The 20702-nt window shown below is 47.5% G+C and overlaps 1 protein-coding gene across 1 annotated transcript in view; it reads right to left on the reverse strand.

Annotated features, from left to right (window-relative positions):
* Positions 1–20702, reverse strand: part of LOC138246182 (uncharacterized) — a 448661-nt gene that overhangs the window by 57279 nt on the left and 370680 nt on the right. Inside the window, exons 19-20 of the mRNA XM_069200506.1 lie at positions 2032–2261; positions 202–1294 (exon numbers count right to left, since the gene is read on the reverse strand). Of these exons, the coding sequence (XP_069056607.1) occupies positions 202–1294; positions 2032–2261 (1323 nt within the window). The remainder of the gene's footprint in view (positions 1–201; positions 1295–2031; positions 2262–20702) is intronic.

Here is a 20702-nt window from a genome sequence, read left to right on the forward strand (position 1 = left end):
ATTGTTTCCGGCACTTTTTGATCGATCCTCCAGTGAGGGCAACACTTCTAATATTATTAAATGTTTATATTATTCTAGGGCTCTTCCTGAATTTTCACATAAATGTATGAACTTGGACTAACTAGTAAGTGTGAAAAGTGTGTGTCTGGAATTATGCATCAATCCAATTGAATGTTACTGCCCTCTGATTTCAGCATTTACCTCTTGAATGCAGCATGCGCTATCAACGACAGCCTGCTCCGGAGTTGTGAACCAGCTGTTGTCCTCTGTCTTCTGGAGTGGCGTTACATTCACAAGTGCATGGATGCACGAAGAAAGCGGGCAGGGAAAGCTTCCAGTTGAGCGCAGCTCACCAGGCTCCCAGGCTGCAAACTCAAGGAAGTGTCCGTCACGCATCTTGTGACCCCAGCTCTCCACCCAGTCCTCCCTGCGGCCGTGCCAGGCCTGGATGAAGTAGCGAAGGAAGGCAGAGGGGGCGGCAGCCTCTAGCTGCCTGAAGCAGGAGCGGTAAATGGCTGGTGTGCGGGCGTGTACCACACTGGAAACTAGCTTTTTAAGTTGTTCCTGTACCGTGGGCTCCTCGAGGCTTGCTCTGCGGTACATGGTGTCGAGGGCATGAGTCTGGCTCATACGTACACAGCAGGAGGGTATCAAGTCCCGGATTAGATCCAGCTCCTTTAAATTTGCCTGCACGATGAGCCCCTCTATGTGTGCCTTAATCCCCGGCACACCCCGGAGCAGCCACACCAACATGAATCGGATAGGGTTTTGGCTCTTCTCCCGGGTAATGAAGTAGGCACACTCTCGCCCTCTGCCGTCAGCATCTTCACACAGCACAGTGTAAAGGTCAAAAGTTTCATTAATGGCCAGAGAGTGTCCCAGGAACAGGACGGTAGGGAAGCTGTTCAGCAAGTTCTTAGTGTGTGATGTCATGAGAAAGACGCTCTCCAAAGTCACGATGTCAGGCAGGAAGGTCAATTTCACTTTGGCACCAGGATCCAAGGAGAAGAGAGACCCCAGTTCCATCAAACACTCACACAGGGCTGGATTCAGGGCTTGCTCGTTAGCAAGCAGCTCCTGGACGCTTTGTGGAGTGAGGAAGGTGTAACAAAGAGTATTTATCCAGGCTGAGAGACCATGATTAGTGGCTAAGTGAGGCTGGTTAAGCTGCTGGTCACATTCCACGGCACTTGTGTTGTGGTCATGGTCTGTTCGAGTCTGGACGATAACCAGGCACTTCTTGTCCTTTGATGCCCTCAAAGTGATGGCTGCTGGACAGGAGGATGTGGTACCCCTTCAGATGATACACAAAGAGAAAAAGAAAACATTCAGGAAATGGTACACACACAACAGAAACATTTTCAAAACCACACAACGAAGATTGACACTACTGTGTCATTATGACCAAGCCAGCAATGGGGATAGTAATATACGGGTTCGCACAGCAGCATAGAAACGGTTGAAGATCTTGGTAATAGTAGAATTGGGGGCACTTGTGACTTGTGTAAGTATTGAGATGTGGGTGTCCTATGTGTCTATCATAATGGCAATAATGCCAACACAAAGGAAAGGAATGTTATTCTGTGGAATATCCAGTGGTTAAATATGAGATTACTTTTTATTTCTCTAGACTTAACAGGATGTTGTATATTTAAATCCTCAAAGTGTAGTGTGTGTGTACTATATATATATATATATATATATATATATATATATGTATAAATATGCATATATATACATAGATATATATATATATACACACACACGCATATATGTATATTCCTTTTTAGCCGTTTGAGACTCGATAGCCATGTGTTGCCTTCAGAGTGTTCTACCTTGGGCGAAACGCCAGACTGCCATGTCTGACTATAATCAACCTAAATGTGTTGGAGCTACGAAACAAGTCTGACAATCGCATAGTTAAAAAAACAAAACAAAAACAACCAATACATGACGACTGCAGGGCTAAAGCAGTGTCCCCTAGGGCTGTACACATGTGTCTGCAGTCGAAAGGGGCAGGAGGGCACTTACCCTGTTGAAGATTGCACAAGGTGGGAGCCACAAGATTTCTTGCACACTAGCTGCACATATCTGTATTTTAGGTTTGCTACGGGATCATTTCCTGCCCCTTTCTTTAAAGGCTGCGCTTTGCTAATGAGGTACAGTTCTTTCCTCTCCTCGCACCAGTGGTCAAAGAACTCGCAGAAAGTATTCCAACTTGGAAACTCCATTCCTTGCAGAAGAGCCGTGCTGTTGTTTGCCTAAATAAGAATAAAGAGGTCAGCAGGCATCAGAAAAATTATTGACTTTTATAGAACCCCATTAGAAGCTGTGGCCCCCACATAAGTAATTTCTACAATTTCTACATGAAAACGACATGTACACCAATTTAAACCAAACAAACACTAGGAAATATGTTATTTAGTTTACAAACAAAAAAAAAAACAAAATCAACATTTTAATTTTAACGGGAAGATTGGAGCTTTTTAAAGTGTATTTTGATTTCCAAAAGATGAAGCATTATGTTAGACTCTAGCGTGCAGCTCTGTCTGCTCCTAGAGATAGCGCATGCTCCCTTTGATGTGAATTATAGTGCTTTACTGGAAACCACCAATTGTCCATGCTAGATTCTGTTTGCTGTTCTGACCCCGATCCCTCAAATCAAAATAAGAATGCCAACTTACTTGTTAGCCTTACATTTATAAAGCGAGTTCTAATTTTTGAAATTTGCTTTTATGTAAATATATATTTCATTGGTCTGCTAACAATAATTCATTTTCTAAACAGACTTGGATACTCTGAGTAGGCGTTGCAGACCCTAGGTTAAGAACCGCTGCTTCTCAATAGCATAAGATCTTGAGCGGGATTCAGATTGCTGACGTCGCACAGTGCAATGGAGCCCTCCTTGTAGCTTTAACTCACAGTCTCATACTATCTCATCTTATCGGCAGTGACTCCATCCACACTGGGCTCATGCACTCCAAAGAACTTCTATGTGGTTGTTCAATCAGTTGTCATACTTAACAGGACGCCACTTAATGCATGCACCACAAATCTGGTACATCTGAACGGAGTACTACTTCATTTAAAATAAACACCTAAATGAAGTATTTTCTATAGGCCCGCCACAGGCTGAAGCACACCAATCTGGTCATATGGTGCATGGCCAGTGACTCCATTTTTGACAGTGTATCAGGCACTGCACACATTTAAGAGGCCAAGTGTCCTCAATTTCAGTCTTATTTATTATATGCTACACAGTTTTGTTACACTTCTCAACCACTCCATACACCAATAGAAAATGATCTGACTTCTAAGGGCTTTTTACTGAAAGAGGGCCATACAGGAGCAGGTTCCTTCTAACTTAGCACAAGTACATCCAGAAACCGATGACCCGCCCATGGACACCCTTCCAACGGATTTACAGCCTATGCCCAGTTTCACTAAAATTTTCTAACCTCATCTGCTACAACATAACTCTGCTTATATGATCAGAGGAGACCCCGAGCTAGTTGAAACATTAGCCAAGCTGCCTTCCACCTCTCTTGAAGGGAAAGCAGGAGAAACATTTGTATACAAACTAATGAATGCCTTAGGAATGCGTTCGATCCCAGGCTCAGAGCTTTCAAGGGACTGTATAGTCAAGGCTTTCAATTCTAGGGTGGCATTGGGCAGAAAGTCCTTGACATCTGTATGGGAAGCCATAATGCCCTGCCATTGGAAGGGTTTACCGTCTGGATTTTTACTGGTGAGTTCGTTAGCTCACTAGAGGTGCTTCATGTTGTTTTTTGGTTGTGGATGATGTGCAAGCGGTGATTTCATTCCAGAAGGATAGTCTAAGCTGTTCATTGAAACTTCACTCCACAGGAATGGCTGAGTATAGTTGTGTTTTATAACATACTGACCAGTTTGTTTAGACCTCTCTCCTTTGTGATGAATAATTGTACTAGTAGATTGCAATAAATGCATCTGTACATTAAGTCGTTTCTCTAGAGGGATGGTTCATTGTAGTGGACATTTACAACACCTTACTCCAGGATAAAGAATAATTTACTAGTGGTTTGTGACACAGTGGACAGTCTGCTAAGATCTCTCTACTGGTTGAGTGTTGCAGTTGATTGTGTAAATCTGACATTTGCACTAAAACTTCTTTCCAGGTTCATGAACGGTGATGTTGTGGTTTCCAACAGACTAGCCTATCCGGTTAGACGTTTTACCTAGGCCATTAGTGCTTAGAGTAGTGGTTTAGAAGAGACAGGGCTATCCACTGAGAATTGTCTCATAAGTAATAAGTTAATGTAGTAGTTGATAAAATTACAATGAGCTCTGTGCCCTGTCTCTCGCCTGTGTTGTATTCTTATTTTTAAAAACTTAAAATGTTTTTATGAAGTATATTGACATTACTTTGCTGGATGAGGTCATTAGTGATGCCACTGACCATGTCATGAGTGATGTACTATGTGAGGTCATGGGCAGTGCATTGTGGGGGCCTAAGTTATAGTTAGCTGAGGTAACTATAACTGGTGAATTTCTATGGTTTTGTTTGTGTATAATTTGAGTGTAACTTTAATATCCCTGTAACCTTAGTTTCTTTCAGTGAATTTCTAAGGATTTTTAATGTATTTTCCTAACTATAACATCCCTTTAACCTTTGTTCTTTTAATGGTAAATACACACACACATTTCGCAGCAACGTTTTGTTTAGAAGCCCTATGCTGAAAAACCACAGCACACATACGGACACCACTATGGCTGTATGCACTGTAGATGTACATTGTGCTGAGGGAGCACAGAGTCGTTTGAACCAAGATGAAGGCAGACATACACAGGCGCTCATGAGTGTATGTACTGGTGGGGACACTACAGGTCTCGATATACATGTATGCCAGTTGCAAGAGGAGGTTCCTTTAGCTGCATATTATGGGCAGATATCGACTGGCATCTCCTAATCACACCTCATTCTCATCAATAGGGTCAGGTAAACAGGTAGCTGCGGACCACATACTTTACTGGTTTTCAGTACAGGCGGGTTCACTGAAAGGCAACAGCCCTCTACCTGCCCTAATAATGTAAGGCTGTATGGAGTCCAGACACACCCGCAAAAATAGACACCAACACTCAGCCATTACCTCATGTTCACCCATACACATGCACAGACACACACACAAATACCCACACATAGGCACTCAGCCATACGACACCCTAACCCATACACATGAATTGACCCACACACTCACCCATAGGCATAGAGGCATAGGGACACAGACACGCATCTATATACATTCACCAACAGACACAAAGACAATCACACATACATACACACTAACCCACACAGGCCTAGACACATATGGCCACCTCAGCAGATCTATGGGTTCTACACACTGGCACACAACCAGCAGCGACCGGTCCTTGATGCGTAAGTATGCGTGGTGTTTGGTGACAGTGTGAGGCGTGAGCACCAGCAGCAGGCGGGGAGTGTGACTGTGGGCGACTGAAATAATGCGGAGCCAAGCTCAGCCCTCTCATACGGTTCACGCTGCGCTCACATTCTGTGTATTTGTTTACAGTTGGACAGAAGGACAGATGGATTAAAGAGCGAGAGGAGAGTAAGAGAGAGAGGCAGAAACAAACATATACGCAAACATACCACCAGGTAGGGAGGTAGCCATGCAGACAGATCGATCAATGGATCAACACATACAGTAGGACAACCTAGTAAATTGACTGATCAACTGCCAGACCCATATATCAAGGGAGACATAAATAAGTAGACGGATGGACAGGCAAATAGAAAGGATGAATGGGGGAGGGTGGATGGACGGACGGGTGGACAGTTATTTAACACTTGTCTTTATTCGTAACTCATGAGCTTGAGGGGATGTAACATGCGCTGGGAGGCGTTTTAAGAAGGCTCTGATGAGTGGAGCAAACAGCACACCTTCTTTATTACCTCTTTTACTCACTACACATGGCTCATGTACTGCAAGTGTGGCTGCTTTAAACTGGGCCAGTGGCGTGAATTAATCGCTTGCTGCTGACATCAGTGGGCCGCCAGCAGTGTTACTAGCTGGAACTCAGGAGGGCCGCCTCAGCCTTTAGTCTTTCTGTGATCTCTAGAAGTAAGTTAGCAAACATACCTGGCATCTACAGTGCAGAGGCACATAGAAAATGTGCCAGCAACAGCAACATTCTATTTTGCACACATGCAACAGAAAAATACGCAGATCTTGAACAGTAAGAGTTTTAATAAAGTAAATTAATCGAATGTCATTTATTTTTACATAAAATTACAAGTTTTGTAGTTTAGGGTATGACAGCTGGCAGGAGCACTTACATTACCACTCATGGGTTCTAGGCTGTAAGGCTCACTTCAAGGCATTGTCTGTTTAGTGGGGAGCGCAAAGCGCTCCGTCCCTCTTTTAATCTCTCTTTAGGGGGATTTTAACCACGCCCATGTTACGTCAGTCACTTTAATTGGTTCCTGGGCTTGCCTTTTAAAATCCACTTGTTTTCATTCGTGAAAGGCATGCATAGGTCATGCCTTTTCCAGTGTTTAGCCCTCCTCGAGAGCACCAGTAAACTACTGGAAAGATACGAGGCTCCATGTTTTCCGTATGGTTTCTGGACTACTTTTTCTCTTTATTTCGCAGCGCAATGGTGCTGTGTTTTACGCAGCATGATCGTGCTCGTTTTTTTTTTCCATTTAAGGTGGCAAGAAAAGATGGTTAGGAGTTTATAACGCTAATAGCTCTAACTCAACATAATGAAAGACCTGTTGCATTGCAAATGCTTTTTTAAAGAATGTTATGTACAGAGAACACCCCCTAAAACACACACAGATTTAAGGCCGAAATTATATTTGTTTACTTTCGTTTGTGTCTTCATTTTCAATGAGGTACAACATAAATCTTCCCCTCATAGAATAAACTGAATTTTACAAATACAGCATCAACATTGTTTTGATTTTTTAAATCAAGCAATGTACCAATATATTTAATTTCAAAATGACTGGTAGGAATGGACATTTTAGGTCTGGCAAGGAAAACCTATGTAAGGAATAGTAATGTTAACGTAATTTTTCATTTTTAGGTTTCGCCTGCACAGTGCTTGCATTGCGCTTGTGAAATCTATTGTATTTAATATAAAATCTGCCAGGCCTTTTCCCCCCTTAGGTGCCAGGGCTTTTTTTTTAGCTATTTGGGACAGTTTGCGCATGGCCCTCATAACATTGTGTCCACATAAGCTACCCTCGCCAAATTTGCGTCCTTTTTTTCCAACATGCTAGGGATTCTAGAGGTACCCAGAGTTTGTAGGTTCTTCTGGAGGAGACCAAGAAATTGGCCAAAATACAGAAAAAAGTTTGTTAAAAAAAAAAAGAATGGGAAACAAGGGCTGCAGAAGGCTTGTGGTTTGTTTCTGTGAAAATGGCATCAACAAAGGGTTTGTGGTGCTAAAATCACCATCTTCCCAGCTTTCAGGAACAGGCAGACTTGAATCAGAAAACCACATTTTTCAACACAATTTTGGCATTTTACTGGGACATACCCCATTTTTACTATTTTTTGTGCTTTTAGCCTCCTTCCAGTTAGTGACAGAAATGGGTGTGAAACCAATGCTGGATCCCGGAAAGCTAAACATTTCTGAAAAGTAGCCAAAATTCAGAATTGAGCAAGGGGTCATTTGTGTAGATCCTACAGGGTTTTTCCTACAGATAATAACAGCTGAAATAAAAAACATATTGAAATTGAGGTGAAAAAAAGAGCAATTTTTCTCTATGTTTTACTCCTTTTTTCCTGCAATGTCAGATTTTCAAAAGTAATATACCGTTACGTCTGCTGGACACTTCAGTTTGCTGGGATACATAGGGCTTGTAGGTTCATCAAGAAACCTAGGTACCCAGAGCCAATAAAGGAGCTGCACCTTGGAATGGGTTTTCCTTGTATACTGGGTATACAGCAATTAATTTGCTGAAATATAAAGAGTGAAAAATAGGTATTGAGGAAACCTTTGTATTTCCAAAATAGGCACAAGATAAGGTGTTGAAAAGCAGTGGTTATTTGCACATCTCCGAATTCCGGGGTGCCCACACTAGCAGTGAATTTCAGGGCATTTCTCAAATAGACGTCTTTTTTACACACTATCTTACATTTGGAAGGAAAAAATGTAGGAAAAGACAAGGGGCAATAAAACGTGTTCTGCTATTCTGTGTTCCCACAAGTCTCCCGATAAAAGTGGTATCTCACTTGTATGGGTAGGCCTAATGCCCGTGACAGGAAACGGAACATGTACACATCACTTTTTACATTGAAATTGGACGGGTTTTTTTAAAAAGTGCCTAGCTGTGGATTTTGGCCTTTAGCTCAGCCGGCACCTAGGGAAATGCTAGAAATGGAGTCTCTAGTAGGCAGTCTGTTTGCACCGTGTCCAAGTAGGGACCCTCACTCTAGTCATGGTAAGGGAGATACCCCCTCAGATAATCCCTGCTCACCCCCTTGGTAGCTTGGCACAAGCAGTCCGGCTTATCTCAGAAGTAATGTGTGAAGCATTTGCACATAACAAACAGTAATACAGTGAAAACACTACAAAAGGACACCACACCAGTTTTAGAAAAATAGGCAATATTTATCTATTTAAAACCAGACCAAATACACAAAAAAATCCAACACACAGTAATAAAAATATGAATTCTGCAAGACTTATTCAAAAATACAGTTCCTTGAAGTCAATAGCTCCACCTGGGGCTATCACGGTGTCGTGATCAACAAAACCAACAGTCCAGGCCGGCTGCGGGCCCGCTAAGGTGTAGGGAAGACCCACAAACACTACCTTTGACTTGTAGGGCGATGTGGTTCTCGCGGTGAGCTCCAGAGAGCGGTGTCACTGCTGTCACAGTGTCAGTTCCAGAGTCGGTGCAGGAGTCGTCGGACCCTTGAAGTCACACGTGTTGCAGATCGAACTCCGAGCTGATGAAGTCAGGAGTGCAGGTGGCGTTGGGGCTACGGTACGAAGCGGGACGATGCGACGTGCGGTGCCCACATGTCACAGTGCAGGCAGTGGCTCGGTGACGGCGTCCAGCCGGTGACACCAGGGCTGTGGTGTGAAGTGGGGCGGTGCAACATGCGGTGTCCACAGGTCATGGTGCAGGCAGTGTTGTCGTCGTTGCAGAAGCAATGTCGTTGGTAGGCCCAAGCCAGCGGTGCAGGACGGGACGGTGCTTCATGACCCTCACAAGTGGTGTCCACAGGCCACGGTGCAGGCAGGGAAGCCTGTTGACGATCCTGGAGTCAATGGTGCTGGCGTCGGTGGACCGGGGCTGTGGTGCGGGATGGTGCTTCGTGCTCCTCACAGTGCAGGCAGTGACGCCGGTGTTAGCAGGAGTGTTGTTGTGGAGATGCCCAGGCTGCGGTGTGAGCAGGCGATGCTGGAGTGCGGGGCCCACAGGTCGCGGTACGATCATTTGATGCGGTGAGACCAGGGTTGTGGTGCGAAGTGGGGAATGTGACTCCGAGCTGTGTCGGCAGGTCACGGTGCAAGCCAGCGGCATCGTTGGCGGTGTCACAGTGGTTTCTCCTCTTGAACAGCACAAAACACACAGTTCCCAGTGCTGCAGGTCGAGGAAACTGAAGACTTTGGTGTCCCTTAGACTTCCAACAGGAAGCAAGCTCTACTCCAAGCCCTTGGAGAACTTTCTCAAGCAGGACACACAGCAAAGTTCAACCTTTGCACTCTTTTCAGGTAGAAGCCGCAACTGCAGGCCAGTCCAACAGAGCAATCCAGCAAAGGGACAGCACTCCTCCTCCAGCTCTTCAGCTCTTCTCCTGGGCAGAGATTCCTCTTGATTCCAGAAAGATTCTAAAAGTCTGCAGTTTTGGGTCTTCCTCTTATACCCTTTTCTGCCTTTGAAGTTGGCAAACTTCAAAGCAAAGCATCAAGTGTTTGGCAGATCCTTCCTTGTCCAGGCCAGGCCCCAGACACACACCAGAGGGTCGGAGACTGCATTATCTGAGGGCAAGCACAGTCCTTTCAGGTGTGAATGGCAACTGCGCCTTCTCCTCTAGCTCAGATGGCTCATCAGGATATGATATGCAGGCTACACCCCGCCCCCTTTGTGTCACTGCCTAGAGAGGTGCAAAACAACCCAACTGTCAATCTGACATAGAAAGACAATCCAATAACAGGCAGAGTCACAGAATGGTTTAAGCAGAAACGTGCCTGCTTTCTAAAATTGGCATTTTCAAACAGACAATTTAAAAACCAACTTCAATAAAAGATGTAGTAAGAAAATGCTACTGTTGGCATGGTCACCCCCCACGTTTTACCTAGTGTTGATGCCAGCTTTGATTGGAAGTGTGCTGGGACCCTGCTAAACAGGCCCCAGCACCAGTGTTCTTTCCCTAAAACTGTGCCTTTGTTTCCACAATTGGCACAACCATGGCACACTGTTAAGTCCCTTGTAAAAGGTACCCCTGGTACCAAGGGCCCTGTGGCCAGGGAAGGTACCTAAGTGCTGCTGCATGTATTATGCCACCCTCAGGGACCCCTCACTCAGTGCATGCACACTGGTTTGCAGCTTGTGGGTGCTGGTGGGGAGAAAAGACATGACACTCCCCTCAGAGTGCCATGCCTACAAACCACTACCTGTGGTATAGGTAAGTCGCCTCTCTAGCAGGCCTTATAACCCTAAGGTAGGGTGCACTATACCACAAGTGAGGGTATAGCTGCATGAGCACTATGCCCCTACAGTGGCTAAGTAAATTCTTAGACACTGTAAGTGCAGGGTAGCCATACTAAGTATATGGTCTGGGAGTCATTACGAACTCCACAGCACCATAATGGCTTCACTGAATACTGAGAAGTTTGAAATCAAACTTCTCAGCACAATAATCCCACACTGATGCCAGTGTGGGATTTATTGAGAAATGCACACAGGGGCTCTTCCTGATTCCTGATAATCTCACAAGAAGAAGGACTGCTGAGCTGAAAACCCTGCAGAGAAGAGAAGGAGATGACAACTGACTTGGCCCCAGCCCTATCAGCCTGACTCCTGCTTCAAAGACCCTGCAACGAGAAAGCAATGCGTTCTACAGGACCAGCGACCCCTGAAAATCCTCCAGGGGACTGCCTGCAAAAACGAGGACCAAGAACTCCGATGGGCAGTGGCTCTGCCCAAACAGAAGAAAAGACATCCATCTTTAAAGGGACTCCCACCTCACTCCAGAGGCGAGTCCTCACTACTCTGCACCTGACGCCCCTGGTCCGTGTCCAGAGAAACCAACTATCCAGAGAAGACCCCCAGGCGACTCCGATGATGTGTCCACCCTGGGCTGACCTCCCTGCACCCCTGACGATGCTGCAGAGGGAATCCCCAGGACACCCCTGACCACGACTGCCCTGGACAAAGATATCTGTCTCCTGGAGAAGCACTGCACCCGCAGCCCCCAGGCCCATGAGAAACCGACCACTAGTGCAGCAACGACCAGCAGGCGCCCCTCACCCTTGCCCAGTCGGTGGCTTGCCCGAGAGGCCTCTCCTGTGCCCTGCCTGCAGCTCCTAAGTGACCCCCAGGTCCCTCCACAGAGTTCTATTGAGAACCCGACGCCCTTTTTGCACACTGCACCCGGCCTCCCCCCTGCCGCTGAGGGTGTGGTTTTTGTGCCTCCAAACCCCCTCTGGTCTGCCCTCCAACATCACGGGTACTTACCTGCAAGCAGACCGGAACTGGAGTACCCCCGTCTCCATAGGTGCCCACGTTATTTTGGCTCCTGTTTGACCTCTGCACCTGAACGGCCCTGTGTTGCTGGGTGCTTGGGGTTGCCTTGAACCCTGTACTGTACAGTACTTACCTCCCCCAGGAACTGTTGAAAATTGCACAGTGTCCGGTTTTAAAATAGCTTCTTGCCATTTTAATGAAAACTGTGAACAATATTGAATCTATTCAAAGTCTTAACTATTAGTATGCAAAGTACCTTTCATTTAATGTACTTACCTGCTAAATGAATCTTGTGGTTCGAAAAATAAATTAACAAAAGAATATGTTTCTATATAAAAACCTATTGGTCTGGGGTTAAGTCACTGAGTGTGTGTTTTCACTTATTGCTTGTGTGTGTACAGCAAATGCTTAACACTACCGTCTGATAAGCCTAACTGCTCGACCACACTACCACAAAATAGAGCATTAGTATTCTCTATTATTGCCTCTGTCAAGCCTCTTGGGGAACCCCTGGACTCTGTGCACACTATATCTCATTTTGATATAGTATATACAGAGCAAGCTTCCTACAGATGTATTTTTTAATTGTGCGTTCAGAGACCCTAAACTCCATATTTTTATCTGCTCTCAAGGAGAATCTACGCTTTAAGGAAATTTAAAGGCATCCCCCATGTTAACCTATGAGAGAGACAGGCCTTGCACAGTGAAAACTGAATGTGGCAGAATTTCACTGTTAGGACATATAAAACACACTAGTATACATCCTACCTTAAACATTCACTTCACCCTGCCCCTGGGCGTACCTCAGGGGTGCCTGACATGTAGTAAAAGGGAAGGTTTAGGCCTGGCAAGCGGGTACACTTGCCAAGTCGAATTGGTAGTTTAAAACTGCACACACAGATACTGCAGTGGCAGGTCTGAGCCATGTTTACAGGGCTACTGATGTGGGTGGCAAAACCAGTGCTGCAGGCCCACCAGTAGCATTTGATTTACAGGCCCTTGGCACCTCTACTGTAGTGCACTTTACCAGGGACTTACCAGTAAATCAAATATGGCAGTTCTGGATAAACCAATCAACAGTACAATTTACACAGAGAGCATAGGCACTTCAGGAGTATTTAGCAGTGGTAAAGTGCGCAGAGTCCTTAAGCCAACAAAAACTGGTCAGAAAAATTAGGAGGAAGGAGGCAAAAAAAGATTGGGGATGACCCTGCAAAAAGGGCCAGGTGCAACACAACCCCCCACCAGCCTAAAGCCATGGGAGACCATTCAATACCTTGATGGACTTCCCTGATTGGGGCGATAGGACAGGGACTCCGGGCCACAACAGCAGGGGCATGTTCCAGTTCTGCACCTTCCTGAGTCCAGTTGGATCCCTCTGTCCATACTCTCAGGGCCCACTAAGCTAACCCATGGGGAACCCTTCTCCTCTCCTGCGGGTACCATCTGTGCAGTACCTAACCTTACTTTTCTCGAAGATGTATCCCAGACAGTAACACCACGGCCAACACAGTGGAGTGGCCCACTCCTGTGCCCCTCCCTCCCCCCACACCTGCCCCAGGGACAACTCTGTCATCTAGGACAGCAAGCCACAGTGGCCACTGAGAGCTGTCAGGGATGAGAGCCAGGCCCCAGTCCTTTCAAGGCTCTCCCACCACTGTGACTGTGGAGAGTGGGGGGCCGTAGACCTAGGGGTCTGGCACCCTTTGACCACTCTCCCTTCCACTAGCTCAGGGATGAATGCCTGACACTGGTTCTCCCCTCTGGGGCTTTGTACCCTCCCACTAGAAGCAGCACCCCGAGTCTAGAATTGTCAGGCTGCCTGTGGAAGGAGTACTGCACAATTCTCCCACCAGTGCAGGGGTGTTAACCTGCAACTGGCATTCCAACCTGGGGTATGTACCTTCAGGTTGGACCTGGGGCAAGGCTTCCCTCCCCTGCTCTTCCTTCCGGGGTCCTGCACCCCCCTCCCCCCACTAGGAGTGTCCCCCCCCAGAATCTGGAATTGTCAGCGTGCCTAAGGAAGCAGCCCTGCACAATTCTCCCACCAGTGCAGGGATGTTAATCTGCAACTGGTCTTTCAACCTGGGACCTGTACACTCAGGTTGGACCAGGGTCAGAGATGAGGTTGCCCTCCCCCTGCCCTCCTTTCTGGGGCCCTGCACTCCCACACTAGGGGTGCCCCCCCAAAAAATCCAACATGGTAGGGACACTGTTAGCAGTAGCCCCTCCCTCCAGGTCGGGTGGGGGGGAAGACATCCTGAACCTGGCCCTTCAATCCAGGGTCTGTACTCTTAGATTGGACTGGGGTCAGGGGTAAGTCTCTCCCTCGCCCTGTCCCTACCCCTAGAAGGCACACCGGGTGGGGGGTGATTGGGCCAACCGCCCTGCCCCCCATCAGGTCAGAGTATACCCTATGCACCTGATCCTCAGTCTAGGGTCTGTACCCTCCAAGTGGACCATTGCCTGGCGATCCAGGACTTACTGGGGAGCACACCTAACCCCATCAGGTCAGAGCTTACCCGCTGAACCTGACCATCCAACCCAGAGTCACCACCCTCAGGCTGGACCACTGCCTGGCAAGCCAGGACTTCCTGGGGAGTACACCTACCCCCCACAAGGGAACCAGCTTCCCTAAGCGCCATATGAGAGTCTGGCTGGCGCTGGTCTCATGACCTTCGCCCATTTGGCAAAGACTGGTTCCCTCCAGCCCAGAAATGGTATCACCAGGTCATTCCTGAGGGCTGTGACCTCAGAGCTAACCCCTGACCCTCCAGGTTCTCCACTGGGGCCCGCAACCCCCTCTCAACCCTCTGTCTGGACTTCTTCACCCCCTCACAAAGAGAGGTACTCCCAGACACCAGAACTGGTGGGACGCTGGCTACAGCTGCCCCCCAAGTTCTCCTGACCCTATGGGGTCTCCATCAGCAGATGGCCCTACTGTACAGACTAGGCTCCCCTCCTAGCGTTCCCTCATTGAACCCTCCAGGACCAGGGACTGGATCTCGGGCACCCTGGGCCTCAGCGCACCCCATTCCCTCTCCTCTGAAACTGGACATGGGATCCCTCACCCACCCCAATACACTGGGACCTACCAGGGTCACTGCAATCCTTTTCCTCCTCACCTTGTTGGGAAACACCTAGACCACTTCCCTCAGGAGCACCCCCAAATGGCTCTTCACACTCTCTGGTACTCACCCAGAGGTCTGTCTCCACTGCAAGCTCCCTGGGGTCAGAGAACTCACACTCCACCGGGTGTTGGCGTAGCTCTGGAAAACAAGGGCTGGACATATGCTCTCAAGCAGTTACATCACACAGACCCTCACATGAATTAACCAAACTACCCTTCACCCAAACATCCAGTGACTCAGCCTTAAAAAACTACCCCACCTCACCCTCCTGAGACTGGTGAGACAGTATCTTACTGTCCCCGACACTCAACCCACACTCTTCTGGGATGTCTCCACACTCCACAACCAGGACCTCTACCTGGGGGATCCCTCTTCCTGTCACTCTCACCTAGAGCCAGTAGAGTGTCCCTCCCACCACTAGGAATATGACTCCCTATGCCAGTTCCCCAATGCACATCAGGGACCCTGTACGTCACTCGAGCTACCTCATACTCCTGAACCTCCTGGTGTGTGTTAACCCCCTACCTCAAGTCGGGCACCAAGTCTCTGGGCATGGGCACTTCTTCATCAGCACTGGATATAACACTTTTGCTGCCACCATCTGAACTGGACTAAGCCCTTATGGCTTCCAGCTTCAGCTCTCCACAGCTCAGTTCCTGAACGGCACACAATCCTTTTTCCTTGGCTAAGGCTCTCTTAGCCTCAGCTCTCTCGAGCTGTTCGTCCAGCTCTCTCATCCACTGCTCCTGAGCTATGAACCATTCCTCTCTCTCTGGTTCCCTTTCAAACTGCCCTCCTCATCAGAACGATCTGTTATGGCTGCTTCCCAACGTTTCATCTCATACTGAAACAGGGCTGTCTCAAAGACCCACCTCGGGGACCTTCTTTTCACAGCCAGACCCTTTTCCTTGCAGAAAACCTCTGGCTCCCTCAACGTGTAGTACTCCAGGTGCCAGAAGTTGACTTCCATTCTGCAAAGGCCTCACAACCAAAAACTAGAGTCCAAAAATATTACAATATCTCTAGGAGGATACCAGAGAACAAAAAGGCAAACACAGTATGTGGTACATAGTGGTCTGCAATATGGTAGTAGTGTACACCAACCACTGTAGGTCGAGTGCAAATTAAAGTCCTGTTCCTCACTGCTGACAACCAATATTAGAAATGGGGTCTCTAGTTGGCAGTCGGTTTGCATCCTGTCCGAATAAGGACCCTCACTCTAGTCAGGATAAGGGAGATACCCGCTCAGATATCCCCTTCTCACCCCATTGGTAGCTTGGCACGAGCTGTCAGGCTTATCTCGGAAGCAATGTGTAAAGCATTTGCACATAACACACAAGAATACAGTGAAAACACTACAAAAGAACACCACACCAGTTTTAGAAAAGTAGCCAATGTTTATCTATTTAAAACAAGACCAAATACAATGCAAATCCAACATAGAGTAATAAAAATATGAATTCTGCAAGATTTACTCAAGAATACAGTTCCTTGAAGTCAATAGCTCTACCTGGGACTATCACGGAACTGTGATCAACAAAACTAACAGTTCAGGCCAGCCGTGGCGTCACGGGCCAGCTATGGTGTTGAGAAGACCCGCAAACAGTAGCTTGGATTTGTAGGGCGTTGTGATCCTCGCAGTGAGCGCCGGAGATTGGCGTCGCTGACGTCGCGGTGTCGGTTCCAGAGTCGTTGCAGGAGGGGTCGGGCCCTTGAAGTCACACGCATTGCAGATCGAACTCCGGGCTGATGAAGACGGTGCAGGCTGGGACTCAGTGATGGTGTCCAGCAGCGTTGGTGATACCAGGGCTGTGGTGTGAAGTGGGGCAGTGCAACGTGCGGTGTCCACAGGTCACGGTGCAGGCAGCGTCGTCGTTGTTGTTGCGGAAGCGCTGTTGTCGGTAGGCCCAAGCCAGCGGTGCGGGACAGGATGGTGCTTTGTGACTCTCGTGAGCGGTGTCCACAGGCCACGCTGCAGGCAGGGATGCCTGGTGATGACACTGGAGTTGATGGTGCAGGCGTCAGTGGACTAGGGCAGTGGTGCTAGACAGGACGGTGCTCCGTACTCCTTACAAGGGGTGTCCACAGGCCACAGTGCAGGCAGCGGCACCGGTGTCAGCAGGAGCATCGTCGTCGGGAGGCCCACGCTGCAGTGTGAGCAGGCGATGCCGGAGTGCGGGGCCCACAGGTCGCGGTGCGAGCAGTGGCTTGGTGAAGTCGTCTGATGACGGCATTGGTGAGACCAGGGTTGTGGTGCGAAGCGTGGCAATGCAGCTCCGTGTGGCGTCGGCATGTCACGTGCAGGCCAGCGGCGTCGTTGGCACAGGTCCCAGTGCTGCAGGTCGAGGAAACTGAAGCTCTACTCCAAGCCCTTGGAGAACTTTCTCAAGCAGGACACACAGCAAAGTTCACCCTTTGCACTCTTTTCAGGCAGAAACCGCAACTGCAGGCCAGTGCAACAGAGAAATCCAGCAAAGGGACAGTACTCCTCCTCCAGCTCTCCAACTGGAGGTGATGTGGCATAGATCTGAAGCGTAGGTTCCTTACGTTCGGGCGGGGTCAATGTCAGTCAGGTCGACCTCATGGGGTCACAGTCACGCAACAGCGGAGTTGTGTGTCATGATCATTGTTGACGTGGCAAAACCTTATTTTTGCTAAATGTAAGTCACCCCTAATGTAGGGCCAAGGCAGCCCCATGGGAAGAGTTCAGTGTATTTAAAAGGTAGGACATGTACTGGTGTGGTTTACATGTCCTGCTAATGAAATATTGCTAAACCTGTTTTTCACTATCGCAAGGCCTATCTCTCCCACAGGGTAACATGGGGATTGCCTTGAAGTATCTGTTAAATGCAATTTTCCATTAGGGGAGATAGAGATATGGTGTTTGGGGGTCTCTGAACTCACACTTTACAAATACATCTTTTGATGAAGTTGTTTTTTGAACTGAGTTTGAAAATGCCTTTTTAGGAAAGTGGGCATTTTTTTGCTTAATTATTCTGTGCCTCTGCCTGTCTGCTGAATACACGTTTGGGTCAGGATGACAGTTGGGCTGTTTGTGAATTCACTCTAGACAGTCACACAAAGAGAGCTAAGGAGTGCCGTGCATATCCTGATGTGTCTTCCTGAGATAGAGTGGCGGAGGAGCTGGGAGCTGACACTTGCACCTGTATATGGCTATGCCTATCCTCACACACAGCAGTCTCTGACCCCCTGGAGTGCGTCTCAGTTCAGAGCAGGGAAAGGCAGGGTCGGTGCGCACTAAAAAGACTTCTCTTTGAAGTTTGCCTACTTCAAAGACAGAAATGGGTGTAAGTACTGGAGTACTGGACCTTTGAAACCATATAGTAAGAATCCTTCTGGACTGAGGAAATTCTGCCAGGAAGAAGAGCTGGATCCTGTAGAAGGGACTGCCACTCTGCCTGTTGCTTTGTTGTGCTGGCCTGTTGCTTGCTGATTCTGTCCTGGGAGTGAAAGGACTGGACTTGCCTTTCTACATCCTGCTTCCAAAGGTTCTTCAAGGGCTTAGACTGAGCTTGGCTCTTTTATGAAGTCTAAGGGACATCAACAGCGTTATTTGCCAGTGCCTGGTCTCTTCTTCTGTGAGTCCTAACTTGCCAAGTGGTGCCAACTCCAGTCCATGGGCTCTTGAAAGTGCAAGCTGGTGATCTGAATGAGACAATCCACGCATCAACGTGCCGGAAGAATCAACCTAGCGCCTGCCTTATGGCTGAAGCATCGACACGGCGCCAGTCCCTCGGATAGAGAATCGACGCAGTGTCTGTCTCACGCCGAAATCGATACAGGGCTATTCCTGCAAGGGAAGAATCAACGCATCACCTCAGCTGCCAGTAAGGGACAAACGCATCATCTCACCTGCGAGGAAAGAATCGACACATCACATCCCCTGCACAGGAAGGAATCAATATAGCGTTTTGTTTTTCCGGCACCTCACTTTCCCTGTGGCCCCCATCATCTTTGTTTCTGACGCATCCCAAGTACTTTGTGCTAAAGAGAAACGTACATTGATTGCTATGGATTAAGACTTGCTTGAACTTTTAAAAAGTGATATCTTGACTTGTGTATGTTGGATTTTTGTATTTTGGTCTTGTTTTAATCTGATAAATTTTGGCTATTTTTCCAAACTGGTGTGGCGTCCTATTGTAATGTTTTCACTGTGTTACTGTGTGTGCGTACACATATTCTACACATTGCCTTTGAGATAAGCCAGACTTCTCATGCCAAGCCACAAAGGGGATGAGCAGGGGTTACCTTAGCTGTGTGACTCCCTTACCCTGGCTATAGCGAGGGTACTTACTTGGACATGGTTCAAACCACTGCCAACTAGAGACCCCATTTCTAACAGACAAGCAAATGATAAGCAGTTTATCCAAGCAGGCATCACCAGATCTTTATCCCCTCAATGCTGCAGGCTGCCCTTCAACCCTTCCACCCAGTCTGCTTAACTGCCAGACATAAACTGCTCGATAGACAAACACAGCATGGCCCCTGCAGCCTAAGAATACACCAGCTACCCTTCATGGTTCAGTGTGTGTCCGCTGGTCACCTCCAATGACACCTAAGGCTCATCACGCAACAGGAACGCCACAGATGCACCATGTTCCCCTGAGCAACAGTGCATTCCTGAAACGCCCTGAAAGTGTAGTGCAGAGACAAAGCAGCATGGATACAGCGACTCAGGCACAATATAAAAGGGTTCATTAGGGTGGGAAATCCGAATCCAAAGAGCCAGCCACTGATAATGATCTCATGAGCATTTTATTCATCTTTCATCCAGGTCTCTCAGGAAAAAATACCAAAACAAATGTTTTACATTAACACAAAAAGATCATGTTATGAATTAGGAACAAATCATCTTCTTCGCAGCGGTAGAATAGAGAACTCGTCCACTTCTCAGAAATAAATCTTTCAGATCTTTAAGGAGCTCACTATACCCCCTATGCCACCCTCCCCGGTGGAAGCTTCTATTATGCATAGTAATGTATTAGCGGCTCACTTTCAAGACAAGATTAACAAGATATACTCCAGTTTTCCTCTATCTCCCTCTCAGAATAATCTCATGGGGCAGGAGATGAATTCTCCTACGGGTTTGACCCAGTTAACCAATTTCCCCCCCCTCACAGGTACTCTGATTGGGAATTTTCTTGCTAATATCAAATCGGGTTCTCCCTTGGACCCGGCCCCTCCTTCTATTCTTTTGAAGGCAGCAGATATTGTTGTTGGTCCTTTGACAGAAATACTTAATAATTCCTTGTCCGCTGGTATTCTTCCTAGTTCCCTCAAACATGCAATCATAAACCCTCTCTTAAAAAAACCTAAGCTGGATCCCTCGGTCTTGGATAATTATCGACCCATTGCCCTTCTTCCTATATTGGCAAAAATTCTGGAGAAGCACGTGAACCTGCAATTGACCAGGCATCTTGAGAGCCACGATCATTTACATCCTTCTCAAATGGGTTTCAGAACCCATCACAGTACAGAATCGGCACTCCTTACTGTAACTGAATCTGCTCGGCAACTTCTAGATCAAGGTGGTCATGCTGCTATTACCCCTCCTTGATCTTAGTGCAGCATTTGACACTGTAGATCATACTCTTCTCCTTGATAGACTTTCCAAGATAGGGTTAGGAGGTCCAGCCCTTGCCTGGCTTTCCTCCTTCCTCACAGGAAGATCCTTTCAAGTCTTGGATCGCTCTTTTTTGTCTGACGTCAGGTCTCTATCGTGTGGAGTCCCGCAGGGTTCATCTTTAAGCCCCACCTTGTTTAACATCTATCTGTCATCCTTGGCCACAGTAGTCGCTCGTTATAACCTCTCTATGGTCACTTATGCTGATGACACGCAA

This window comes from Pleurodeles waltl, chromosome 7 (genome assembly GCF_031143425.1).
Source record: "Pleurodeles waltl isolate 20211129_DDA chromosome 7, aPleWal1.hap1.20221129, whole genome shotgun sequence".
NCBI classification, from domain to species: Eukaryota; Metazoa; Chordata; class Amphibia; order Caudata; family Salamandridae; genus Pleurodeles; species Pleurodeles waltl.